This window comes from Meleagris gallopavo, chromosome 2, assembly GCF_000146605.3.
Source record: "Meleagris gallopavo isolate NT-WF06-2002-E0010 breed Aviagen turkey brand Nicholas breeding stock chromosome 2, Turkey_5.1, whole genome shotgun sequence".
Taxonomy (NCBI): domain Eukaryota; kingdom Metazoa; phylum Chordata; class Aves; order Galliformes; family Phasianidae; genus Meleagris; species Meleagris gallopavo.
The window spans coordinates 36,187,449-36,201,652 of NC_015012.2; the positions used below are offsets into that span (position 1 = coordinate 36,187,449).

Below are 14,204 nucleotides of genomic sequence, written 5' to 3' on the forward strand. Positions count from 1 at the left end.
AAAAGGAGTTGTTAAAAACAAAGCATGTGCCCCTAATGAATTCCTGGAGCAAAATCCCTGGGAAGAGAATTTCAGTTACATTCTTTACTGGCACAGCTGATCTACAGTAAAAGGTCAGAAATTCTCCTGGAAAAAGGCATTGGTTCTCAGTGAATATGGGTATCAAAGGGGACACTATGTGAATCAAAGCATTATTCTGAAGAATCCCTTTTCACTGATTTTCAAATATTCTTGAAACTAATCAGCCCAGTCTGCAGAAGGCAACATGAAAAAAATTAAAAAATAACTCTGAGGGGTGAAAATTGTTTTAGTGTTCATTAAGATAGAAGAACAAAATTTACATAAGACTCAAAATCTTACTGTATCTAAAGAAGCAGCGGCACGGAGATCTGGCAGAAAGCCAACTTCAAGAAGATGTAGAAGAAATTCCTGATCCTCAATTCCATAGACCCTGTCAAGGAACAAAACCATGGCTGCCTTGTGATCTGGGCAAAACCCCGCAGACATGTCAGGTTCCACCACAGTACCATCTAAAAGGAAAAAATGAAACTTCAATGACAAGGAACATCTTTCAACAGCAAACTAGGCTGTTTATGCTACTTGGAGGTTTCAAGTCTCTGTAGATATGAAACTATCTTCCTTGTGGCTTTGTTTACACAATGGCAACATAATGTGGTTAACTGAAAAAGAATGCATAAGGCAAATTCTACTCTGACAGAACTCTAAGTCCTTAAGTACTTTTTTGTTCATACTTTGTGTATAAAGAGACTCTCAACTGTTGATATTCTAACAAGATGAAAAACACTCAGATCATACTAACTAATCTCTAGACCACCTATGCATTTCGTCAGAAATTAAAAAGTAATAGAATAATTCCATCTCAAACATCCCAGGAATTAGACACTGGTAAGCACACCTGTGATGCATGACAATGAATCAACAAAGTCCTCTCTATCTGGAAATTTTCAAAATACCTGAAAAAAATTAATAGAAGTATTTTTTAAATCTTTACATTTTCATTTTCAAAATAAAATAAAATAATTTGGTATCCATGAGCTGTTCGCTATGCTATTTAGATAGCACTTTCAGATCTATATTATTACTAGTCGGAATACAGATAAATAATTGTATAATAGAACGATTATCTTTTTTATCATTTCTACTGTAACCTATTGGCATTCCTGTGCTGAAAGTTTTTAGACAATCCAGGTTTTCTCTAAAGACACACACAAAAAAACCATATATTTGTACATATGTATATATCCATTTTATATTAATGTTCACTTTACGCCCAAGTATTGCAAGGAATTCTGTGTAAGCAGAATTACATGTATGCTATATCTATAACTTCACCACAGTTGCTGAAGAACAACTCTGGTGTCTTAGTAAGACCTGGTAGAAACAATCAGTAGAGTTAGAACAACATAAGCAAGGATTATTTTTTTAAAATACTTCAGAAAAAAAGTATACATTTGCAGATATTTAACAGACTTTCATAAAATCTCTTCAATAAATTTACATCAGTGATGTAAGCATACACAGAATTACTAACTGTTGCATGCAGAAACATTTTTGAAACATGTTTCAAACATGATTTTACTTCTATTATGAATTATACATTGCTTAATTTCTAGAATGTTATGAAATACTGAAGGAAATATATATATCAGTATACAGTCTAATCATAAAATGTAAGAATTGGATGGGAGAAAAATAGTACAATAATCATCTAACCTTTAGCTATGGTTGGCATGTGGAATGGAATGCTAATTACGCCCACCAAATCTTCCAGTGGAATCAGAGACCTTAGAATTGACCGGATTCTTATGGCCTCTCCTTTACCAGCATGTATTAGCTAAGGAAAAGATAAATAAAATATTACACAGGTCTTCTTTTTACCTTGTATGTGTGCTCATCAAGTGGAACCTTTGCAAACCATAAGTACACAAGAATGACTGCTCTCAAACTCATTATGTTTAATATTGTAAATTTCAGAGAATCTGTACTTAATTGCTGTGTTTTGGATGCAGATATGGAAAGACTAGAAATCTAAGAGTTTTGTTATAAGATTAGACCCATTTTCAGAATTGAATGTTAGGAAAAACAGGTGAACAAAGCATCGAAAATGTAGCACATGGTAGAAGAAAAAATAAAAACAAAAGCAGACTTTCAGATGTAAAAATATATTTTTTTCTCCCCTTCCTGGCTGAACAACAATGCTTTCAGGTATCAGAGTTGTTGGTTTGATGTTTTTTTATGTTTCTTATTTTGGTGCTTTTGTTTGTTCTTATGTGTACATTGTTCTTGTTCAAGGTACACATTACCTATACTGAAATACTATGTAGTCATAAAACTGCTTTAGTACCCAATTACATGTGTTTTCATGGAAAAAACCAACAGCAGAAAATCAACCAGTAAAACTGTCTGTACTTTCCAATATATGAAGAAACAAAACTTACATGCATTTCAGGGGCACAACGTCCTAAGAGATCAATCAAAGCAGCATAAAATGTCATGATTGCATTCCCCATATGAATAGTATCATCTTCTTGTTCTTCCATTTCACTGTAATTAGTTAATTGATACAACAATTAAACAATGAAAAAAAAATACAGGAAGGTTTTTACATCAGCAATAAATAAAAACTTTTTATAGCTGCTTTTACATGGTGGCTTCCTCATATCCAGTGCACTGCTAGTGGACATGCACAGAATGGAATTTATAGCTAGGAGACTGTTGTGACATCTCCATTGTAATAATTTATCTGTCTCATTGTCAATCAGAGAACAAATTCTTAACCGAGCAAAAAGAATTCTGAAGAGGATACAATATTTAGATAAAGCCATTTAAATGTAACTGTGGGAAAAGCAGTATTTGATAGATCATTCTCCACCCTCCATGGAAGAATCTAGTTGATAATTTACATGTTAAAATAAAGAACTCATTTCATGACTAGTATTATGAAACTGATATATAAATATGATGACGATGTAAGCAATTACACTGCACCTACAGGGTTCTACTAGATCCATTAATTGGGGAAGGTCCATCTCTTGTTGGATCTTCTGATATTTGTATTGCTTCTTCCATAGCAGCAAGTAGACCATTGCCTCCTTCTCCTCTTAGAGCTGGACCAAAACATTCCGGTCGACGAATAAGCAGTCTGACTACAACATTAGCATTTTCCTCCACACTCTCTCCTATCACATGAAATATTAAAATTTAAGTTTCTATCTACAGTCAGAAAAAGTTACACAGAAATGCAGGATCTAAGGTTAAGTAGACACTTAAATACAAACCTGTTTAAATATCATGACAAAATTATTAATTGTTAATATTATTAATATTATTAATTATAATGTGGTTTTATTCAAAATTATAAAACATGAATGATTTGAAGTGAGAGTGCTAATGACAGGAGTGCTATAGCTGCCTAACACAAGGTGGACAGTTCAAATCTTAAACAAATGATGGGTCTTTGGCTCTACATCTAGCATAAATTTTATCTTAATTAGATTTAGGAGACTTTGTTCCACTTCCAATGGAGATGCATCCATTCCAAGGACAAAAGATAGGTCTAACAATCAGGGAGTAGGCTTAAAGGAGCCTAACAGAACTGTGAAATGGGCATGTATGTCATTATATGCGTTGCATAATATTACTCTAACTGTACCATAAATTTATCTTAATAAGTTGGCTTGCAATATTATTTTAAATTAAATATTTAATGCAGGTATTTATTCAGACATTAGAGGAAGTTATAAAACTGAAAGGCTTTTATACTACCATTGCAAAATACAGCAAAACGAAGAAAATCCAAATATCTCTCTCCTTCAACTGGATTCCATCCAATGTCTGGATAGCCTTTAGAAATCAATAAAGGACAGCTCTGCAATCCACATCCAGCCAAGTATCGAACCACCTATAAAACAAGATAAAGTTAAAAAAAAAAAAGAAATATTTACTTGTTAAAAAAAAAAGAAAAAAGAAGAGAGAGAGAGAGAAGTTTCAAAGTGAAGTCTCCACTTATATCATCTTGAATTTGACTTCAACATTCTGTTATCCTGAATGTCTTAACATCTTTATCAATGACATCGATGATAGAATTGAGTGCACTCTCAGCAAGTTTGCTGATGACACCAAGCTGAGTGGTGCAGTTGTCAGAGGGACCTCAACAGGCTTGAAAGGTGGGCCCTGGTGAACTTAATGAGGTTCAAAACAGCAAAGTGCAAGGTTTTGCACTTGGGCCGGAGGAATCTCAGGCATCTACACACAGGAAGGGGCAGTCCTTGAGAGCAGCCCTGCAGAGCAGAGAAGGACCTGGGGTCTTGATGGATGAAATGCTTAACATGAGCCAGCAGTGTGCCCTTGCAGCTCAGAAGGCAAATGGTATCCTGGTCTCCATCAGAAGAGGGGAGGCCAGCAGGGACAGGGAGGTGATTGTCCCCCTCTGCTCTGCACTTGTGAGGCCTCATCTGGAGTACTGTGTCCAGGTCTGGAGCCCCCAGTACAAGAAAGACAGCTGTTGGAGAGGGTCCAGAGGAGAGCCACAAAGATGATTAGGGGACTGGAACTCTCCCTACGAAGACAGGCTGAGGGAGCTGGGCTTGTTCAGCCTGGAAGAAAGAAGGCTGCGGGGTGACCTCACTGCAGCATTTCAGTACCTAAAGGGAGCCTACAAACAGGAGGGGAATCAACTCTTTGAAATGGTAGATAACTGCAGGACAAGGGGAAACGGTTGGAAGTTGAGGGAGGGAAGATTTAGGTTGGAGTCAGGGGGAAGTTCTTTCCTATGAGAGTGATGAGGTGCTGGAACAGGCTGCCCAGAGAGGTTGTGGATGCCCTGTCCCTGGAGGTGTTCAAGGCCAGATTGGATGGGGCCCTGGGCAGCCTGGTCTAGTATTAAATGTGGAGGTTGGTGGCCCTGCATGTGGCAAGGGTGTTGGAGAATCATGATCCTTGAGGTTCCTTCCAACCCTGGCCATTCTGTGATTCTGTGAACGTAACCAAATAATATTTTAGGCAAAACAGAAGAGCAACTTCTTTCTCAGCTCACTTTCCCAACATTCCCTTATTTCCACCACTGCAAGCTGCAAAGCTTTCACTTTTTCTCTTTGTACATCATTGCTTTGGTCTCTACATTTCTCTTCCAATCGTGAGCATTAAATATTAGTCAGCTTGGTGACAGTCCCCTACTACATCTACCCATCTTTGAAGTATCATCATATTTAACTTTACAGGTGTGCTCTTTTATTTTAAATTTGCTTTTCACTTTTTTTTTCTTGCTTGCTTTTTAAACATGAATCTGTTTTATAATCACTGTTATTCAGACTGACAGCCACAGCAGTAGTTTTTAGTTCTCTCTCCTTTCTGAATTTTACGGTACTATCTACCCCCAGTAAGCCCCTCCTGGCTGCTCCCAATCACTTTCTTGTCTTTCAGGTTTTCAGAAATTACTTTTAGCATGATTTGTTCTATAATCTTCCCAAAAGAGTCATCATCAAAAGAGAAAAAAAAAGAAAGATTTTATCAGTGGTGTTTTGTTGAGGGTGGACACCACTATTGCCCTTGAATCAATTCCTGTCAGTTTTACCTGTACATGTAACAACCATAATCTCAAAGTTCAATCGTCCAGAACATAAGCAGAAAGAGCAAACAATCAGATTCTGATAATCTTCCTTCAAAGGTTATTTAAAATTTCCATACAATTTTCTCTTGGATGTTGATTATACCATTCTACTTTTTATGGGCCTGAGCAAAAGAATCTTCACCTTTCCAGAAGGTATAAAAATATGCATGATAAAGTAGCTACCAACCTTCTCCAGATCAGGTTCCCTTAAAGCTAGTGCAAGTTCATTGTTATCCATCACAGATGCTGCTGCAACATCTAAAGGAGTTGATCCTCGCATAGAAGGAGAGGCTATTGAAATAACATTTCATTTCAGTAGTAGTTTAATAGAAGCTAACAATTTAATAGTACAATAATGAAAACTACTTAATAAAATATAACATTCTGAAATTAGCACATTATTATAAGTGTATCAGTTAAATCACTCAATTTATAATCATCTTGCACTCATATGAAATGTGACATTAGTAGGAATTCAAAACACAACTTAGATGTTTATGCTAGAAAACCTGTCCCACACATTCCCATTCTCACCACATAATTTGTTTAAAGATGTTTTTCTTTACAATATTCTTAACTGAGGTTACTTTGTTTTCAGGAAAAGCTAAAAAATATTTTATGTCCAAAAGAATGACATTTTATCTAATATACTGAAATTGAACATATTTTTCAGCTTCAAAATATTAGAACATGTTATTTATTTCTGTTAAAACAGCAGTCAATATAGTATCAGTAAAAGCAAATCGTTTCTTTCTAACACTCCAAATGCATTTCACTTGGGCATTTTCTCTCCAAAAGGAATTTTGGTTTATTTTTCTGTCCTGTATTTATATTTAAATAGGACTTTCTTGTGCTTTTAGTGCTTTCTGCACTAAAATGGCTAAATTAAATAAAGGAAGAAAGCATCTTCACTGTAACACAGCAGCCTAGCAAAGCAAGCATTTTAGGAAAATTGTAAAGTTTAATTCTGAACACCTATGTACTCATAGTCAAAATGAGCTTTGTATTTGACCCACTGGCATAGAAATATACTGAAAACTCAAAAGAATTAAACAGTACAGCAAGCCTCAGCAGTGAGAAATGAGCCATAGTTAAAGACTGCCAACATTCATCCATGATCCTCTTTATCAAAATGAAGGTTTTATTCTCTTCCATAAACAATTCTACTAAATACTAATTCTTCCTTAATGTCCAAGCATACACCACCAGGTGTATACAATATTACCTCAACTCCATGTTAATATTATGGTTTTGTCTGGAGTTAGCTATAAAGTTAATGAAGATATTTTTTCATTAGGTAAAGCAGAAGCTTTGAGACAAAAACAAACAAACAAACAGAAACGAAGCACAGAGGAACAGAGAAAAGCATGTGAGCAGGGGGAGAAGAGAAAGAACAGTTTTTGTTCACAACGTCACAAGCCACACACATTACTTACCAAGGCCAACACTGCTATTTTCCAATAAATAGCTAAGATGATCAAACATAGCTTTTTGATTCTGCCTACTAATGCGGCAAAAATAACATAGGAAACGACAGCAGTTTGCCACCATTTTGGGGAAAGTGATTTCCTAAAAATCAAGTGAAAACAGACTAAAGCTCAACCTCTAAAACAAGCATAAAAGTTGCAAGAGATTATTTACGTAACAGTCATTTAACATACTAGTATTTACGCATAGTATTCATTGCATACCAGTGAAGTTATTTTCAGGTTTCACCCTGAACTCAACTGAGCTCTAAGCCAGTTAATAGCTCACTGAATAACGCAAATCTGATTATCAAACTTGAAAATAAGAGTTGGATTCACACAAATTCTAGATTCAGACATGAAATAATGTGAATGTTCAGATTTACAAAGTGGTATTTCATCCATTTTTAATTAATTTTGAAAAAGATCCTTCAAGTCCCTTTAAAATCCATTAAACATATGAAGAGGTATTCACATATTTTTTTCTTAAAAGCATGTGAATTTAGTGCTAAATCCATCTTTTTCTAGAACAGAAGAATGGAATTTTCTAAAAACATGATGATCAATTATTATGCTATTAAAAATTAGTAAAAGGTTGTGATCTCAGTACCTCAAATGAGTGCTTGGCACCTTACAGGATAAGCCTTTGAACAGCTATATTTTAAATTCTCTGTCTTCTAAGAGTAAACTGCTTTACCTTGGATTCTCCTCCACCAAGTACATTTACCATCACTTCCATGACAGTCTCATGCATGCCTAAAGCTCTCATGAGATTGGGATGTTGATAAAATACTTTATTATTCATGATGTCTCTACAGGAAAACAAAAGAAAAAAAAACAGATTACAATTTTGTGACTAGATTGTTATTGTGTTATTTGCAAAGGTAACATACTGTGTAATTCTTCACCATCTGAAGTGATTCATCATCATCTAAAGTGAAGAATTACCTTGGGAACTTCTCCAGGTTCAGTCTCTCTCACCCTTTCATCACCTTACCTCTGCTCTCCCCTTTTCCACCATTACAAGATATTCCATTTCTTTACGCACATTAAAGGAGTATTTGACCTTTCTTTTTACATATTAAAGCTACTGCTCTAATCACCACTTGATTACACCTGAGTATGACGCTTCTCTACTTCCATTCCCAAACTAAAATTTCTTTCTGACATAAGTATAATATTAGCTTCAAGTTTATATTCAACTAACTCATATTTTCTGATAAAGCACTCTTTTCAGAATGTTTGCAGCCTCAAAATGCTTGACATCTGCCTTCAAGCTTAAGAAGAAAAGATAGTAGAATGTAGATCCAGCTACCCTCTAAACATCAGAAACATTAGCCAATGTTAATGTTAGTTCATGAATTAGTAGTCCGAAGGACTATCTTCTACATATTTTAGCAGAATAGATTTACATACTTAGAAATCATTCCTGAGGATTATAATGTCAGTATTTTATTTTTTATTTGTGGTATGTCCAATGAAAATGTGTATTTTAGAAAGTAATTACATTTCTAACAACTGTAGTTAGTCATGAAATCACACGTAACCCAGAATTAAATGTAAAGACAAACAGGTCATGGTAGAAAAGGACTAGCAAGTCACTATAGGAAATACTGTTGTCCAAGTAGACAGAGATGATAAAAGATGAACACTGACTCCAAAAACTATCAATACCACATTTCCTTTCTGAAATAATGTTGAAAACTGTGAAAGAAGAACTTGATGGAATTCTGCCAGAGCATACTAAATTCCTATTTGTCTAAAGCAGCTTTATTTCATGGGAATAATTAAATGCAGAAACTTAAAATATCACCCATTGACTATCCAGCAATACTACATTATTTCAGAAAGCACATAACTGCTGACTTAATTATGAAACGTCATACTTCAGAAAAACTCAATGGCATTTCTGCGGGAACAGTTCTTAAGGAGGAACAAGCGAGTCTTCCATTTCTCAATTGAGAGAAAGGAATGTCTTCCACTCACAGTAAAACAGTTGGCATTTCTAAATAGCAGCTGGAGCTCAGGTTAGACTATAAAAGAACCAAATGTACAGCTGCGAAACCTAAGAGACATATAAGACTATGATAGAAGCTATTAAGAATGGTGTGAGGAACAGGCAGCAAGAAAACTATCTTAGCAGAAAATACCTCTTTATTTTCCCTGTATCAAAATTTCACATATCCCCAGACTGTTAGAATTAAATCAGCCTGACTCATAAATTCCTTTGTAGTAGAAAAATGGTAAGAAAAACAAATGCTAACAATAAGAAAGCAGAATATGAAATGAAAACTACTGAGATTGGCTTCCCACACCCCACCCCAGACATAACCACATCAGAATCTAAAAATCACTCACTTATTTGAGTCTTAGCTTAATGAAACAAAACAATTCAATTTTACAAGTACAAAAGTGGATATAGAAATGCCATTCTCTTTTGCCTGTGAACAGGTGACTTTCTCCTTTACTGAGCCTCACACCGAGTACATTGAATGGAAAATCAATTGGACCTGCTGTACAAAAGTACAAAGCAGTTCATAATGAAACAGCAAAAATTATTTATATAAATTATTTGCATATTTTCAATTTTCAGTAAGCAGGGAAAAAAAAGGAAAAATGTTTTTTGCACAACCAGAACTTCTCTTTATGTATTTCCCGTCTCTTTTCTGGTCATTGCTACTGTTGATTGGGAATTTCTAAAACATAATGATGTTTAATCTCACCAGATATCCCTGATATGATAATGCTTCTTTGGATAAAAAGTGAGAAAAAAATTAACTTCTTGCTTGTAGGGCTGATTATGCTTTCTTTATACAGTTTTCTCCAACTGCAGATCCTATTAAGCTATATTTTAGTGAAATAATTATGAAAAAATCATACTGCATGAACTACTTCATAATTCAAATTGTAACAGCTACATATAGCACAATAGAAAGATGTCATGTGCAGACATTTGTATATTCAACTCCATTTGCTGAAAGCTCTACGGATTTGTATGGCTCAACAGTTTCTAGTCCCTGCATTCACATAAAAACATCTGTCAAGTTGTCCATTTTCACAGCCATAATATTTAAAATATGACAACAAAACATATTTTTGTACATATTTTATATATTTATTTCTATATATTTTTCTTACATATGGACACAAGGGAATAGCATGAAGCTGTGCAGCCATGTGCAGAGAAGTTCAGGCTAGTTATTTGGAAAAGGTTCTTCACCAGCCACTGGAATAGCTCCTCACAGTAGTTGTCACAAAACCAAAATGCCAGAGTTCAAGAAGCATTTGGACAATACTCTCAGACTCAGGTTTGATTTTTGGGTAGTTCTGTGTGGAGTCAGGAGTCAGACTCTATGATTTCTTTTGTTCTTTTTTTTTTTTTTTTCCAACTTGAGATATTCCACATTTTCAAATCTTCTCACAAGAATAGCCTGATATATCACTTGCCACTCTCCAAAACTGAGGCATATAATGCTACAACTGAAGATCCTACACAACTAATGCCAAAGTCTGCATTTACATCTATGTAGACTACTTACGTTCATGTTTCACACATAACTTTATTAATATAAATGAGACAGCTAATAAGTATCTGTACATTAAGAGACATTACCCACCCTAATCCACGAATCATAAGTTTCTCTTCCTCCTTCCCCATCCTGACACTGAGCAAGGAACGGATTTGGCCAAGGGATGCCAGGAGATTGATTGTATCTTCCACAGACACACTATTTATGGTGTAAGTCTTTGGTAGAGCTCGAACCAAGCCACCGATACCATCATATTGACGATGAAGCAGTACAAACATGGCCCTGACTAACTCTGGGTCTTCTATTACTGATTCCTGGGCCCAGCGCACCATTGTATCTGAAATCAATTGCTGAAGAGTAGCTGTGAAGAAAATACATCACAAAATTACCATTAGTTTCTCATATCTCTGATAGTAGTCCCTGAAGCAGTTTTTTCTAGGGATTTCTACAGCAAACTACTAAAGAAAAGTATAATCAGACTGTAAAAGCAGAAGCATCTCAACAACAAAAGTCCCCATTTAAAATCAAAATACAGAGAATAAATCTAATAACCTAAAAGAAGCATGAAGACATATAAGCTTTTCACAAAATGAACAGATTTATTTATATATATTCTTTTTTAGACTTTTGAGGGAATTCATCTCTTGTTATTTCTTTTATACATATTACTATATAGGTAAGGAAAATTATACTGTGGCAAATGAAAATGCGGCATCATTTATTTATGGAGCTAAGATGCGCATCCGGTCAAAATTTTTGTAATTTTCAAAATGAAACAATTGAATTTAATCTATTACCAAATGAAAAAGACCATCAAAAGAAATAAATGAAAAGGCTCCAATCAAATAAATGGGAAATTGATGTTTGCAGTTTGAAATCAAGTTCTAAGAAATTCATATCCAGAATCTATATCGAGAATACTTGATCAGACAAATTTATCAACTGCAAAGGTTTGGAAAAGTTATGTATATTAAAACACATAAAATATATAATATCAGTTAAGATTTGATGCCGTGATTTAGAAAAATTACTCATGAACATAGAGTTAAGACAAACTATTTGTTGAAAACAAGTGAATACTGTTTTTTTTTTCCTGTTTAAGGGAAATTCAATTTAGGTTTGGAAGACTTAAGTAATCTAGGACCCTCAAGTTGTAGTTGTACGCTAGAAAATGTTGCCTTTGGTAGCTACCTAACTAATCAATTTTTTTTCTACATCAAGTGGACAACAGAGAAAGTTTGATAACGGAAGTTTTATAATTGCTGCTGAAGTTCAATAAACTGGTAGATAAACATTCTGGTACTGAAAAAGATTGTTTATATAGCACAAATATAGAAAATATTTTCAAATTAGAAATTTTTATGTTGAATGTAACATAAATTTGGAGTAAACTAGCTGTAGTTTCTAAATGCAAACAAAAAAAAATGCACTCAAAGAAAGATACTGACCAAGAAGAAGAAAATATTTAGTTTAACAAAGAAAAGAATCTGTGCTATTATATGGTAATACAACGTAAGGGAAAAATATAAAAAAGAGCACAGTTTAACTATTATTGTTGAAACACTGCACTCTGGATATTTCCATTATCATAACAGGTAGCATTTTTTAGTATAAAAGCCCTTAAAAATAAATGAAATAATGAAATGTGTTCTGGCCGATATTTTAGAAAGTACCAGGACCAAAACAAACAATAACAAAAAGGGAAAAACACAATATTATGCTGCATTTGTTCTTTGTGATGTATAACATGAGCAGCCTACCAGTTTCTCTCCTTATTTTAATGAATGCAAATACTGCATCCCAGTTACTTGTGGATCTGTATCTTTTTTGCAATGCTGAATATAAATAGCCTAGTCATCATGTTAAAAACAGAATCATAGAATCAGGTGGATGTTTTTTTGCTCTGATAGGTTGAGTGGTACTAGTTCAATATAATATTGTCTTTGTACTAACAAATATGTTAGAGAAACAAATACATTTTGTAGAGTTCTAAGCTTACCGCAAGAAAAATGAAACAAGGAAATTGTAGGATTTGTCACAGAATCACAGAATGGCCAGGGTTGGAAGGGACCTCAAGGATTATGAATCTCCAACCCTCCTGCCACATGTAGGTCCACCAACCTCCACATTTAATACTAGACCAGGCTGACCAGGGCCCCGTTCAATTTGGCCTTGAACACCTCTAGGGACGGGGCATTCTGCTTAAACCTAGTCTGTAATTATCATTATGATAACTGAAATAAGTTAAAATCTGCAAAGCTAGAAAGTACAGTTTTAGGAGGAGAAAAATATTTCCTCTTATCACTAAGTTAACACTAATATCTGGCAGTTAAGAATCATTATATAAGAATCACATTGAAATCATAGCCCATAATATTAAGCACTAACATTAAGCAATCAAATTAACAGTCCAGTTTCCCTAGGTATTCTTTTTAGTCATCAAATAAACCAAGTTTCTCCCAAACTCAGGATAATTAATCCGTAAGACCAGAAATTCATTCCTGCGAGTAGAGTAGCCAAATATTTAACTAAAAGTTCACTCCTGATAGTAGCACAGCAGGTTCAAAAATTAAAATATTTGAGAGAACCAACAGAGAGTATCCAGTGAGTAGAGGTCAAAGGATCAATGTTTGGATAGAGATCAATGACAAGTGGCATCCCTCAGGGATCAGCATCTAGACCATTGCTCTTTAACATTTTCAGTGACATCAACACTAGAATGAAGTGCAACTTCAGTAAGTTTGTAGATAAAACCAAGCTATGGAGTGCAGTCAACACATCTAAGGGACAGGATGCCATCCAGAGAGGCTCAAATAAAGAGCCCAGATGAATCTCATGAGGTTCAACAAATTTAAATGCAAGGTCTTGCAACAAGGTTGTGGCAATCCCCACTATCAACACAAGCCAGGGGACAAAAAGGGATAAAAAGGATTTGGGGATACTGGCGGATAGTAAGCTGGACATGAGCCAGCAATGCGCTCTCGGCCCAGAATGCCTGCCTGCATTAAAAGAAGTGTGGCCAGCAGGTTGAGGGAGATGATCCTGGCCCTTTACTCAGTAGCGATGAGATCTCACCAGAGCTACTGTGTGCAGATGTGGAGTCCTCAGTACAGGAGAGACATGGACCTGTTGGAGAGCATACAGAGGAGTGCAACAAAAATGATCCAAAGGATGCTGAGGACAACCTGAGAGATGGGGCTGTTCAGTCTGGAGAAGATAAGGCTCTGGGAATACCTTTCAATATCTAAACAGGGGGCTATAAAAAAGAAGGGGACAGTCTATTTAGCAGAGAGAAATATAGGACAAAGGGAAATGGTTTCAAACTAAAAGAGAGGAGCTTTAGACTAGATATAAGAAAAAAGTTTTATATGGTAAGGGTGATCAAGCACTGGCATAGGTTGCCCAAAGAGGAGGTGTATACCCCATCCCTGTAGACATGCAAAGTCAGGAAAGACAGGACTCTAAGCAACCTGATCTAGCTGTAGGTGTTCCTGATCATTGTAGGGCTCAGACTCCTCAAACAATTCTATGATTCCATGGTACTGTGACCATAATAAAGGCCAAAAAAATAAAAGAAAT

General features: G+C 35.2%; 1 protein-coding gene across 1 annotated transcript in view; it reads right to left on the bottom strand.

Annotated features, from left to right (window-relative positions):
- The window catches only part of RYR2 (ryanodine receptor 2), a 347,696-nt gene that overhangs the window by 111,826 nt on the left and 221,666 nt on the right, over positions 1-14,204 (bottom strand). The window contains 9 exon segments of the mRNA XM_031552189.1: positions 361-530; positions 1,735-1,855; positions 2,460-2,565; positions 3,014-3,200; positions 3,787-3,922; positions 5,817-5,920; positions 7,066-7,198; positions 7,793-7,907; positions 10,713-10,986. Of these exon segments, the coding sequence (XP_031408049.1) occupies positions 361-530; positions 1,735-1,855; positions 2,460-2,565; positions 3,014-3,200; positions 3,787-3,922; positions 5,817-5,920; positions 7,066-7,198; positions 7,793-7,907; positions 10,713-10,986 (1,346 nt within the window).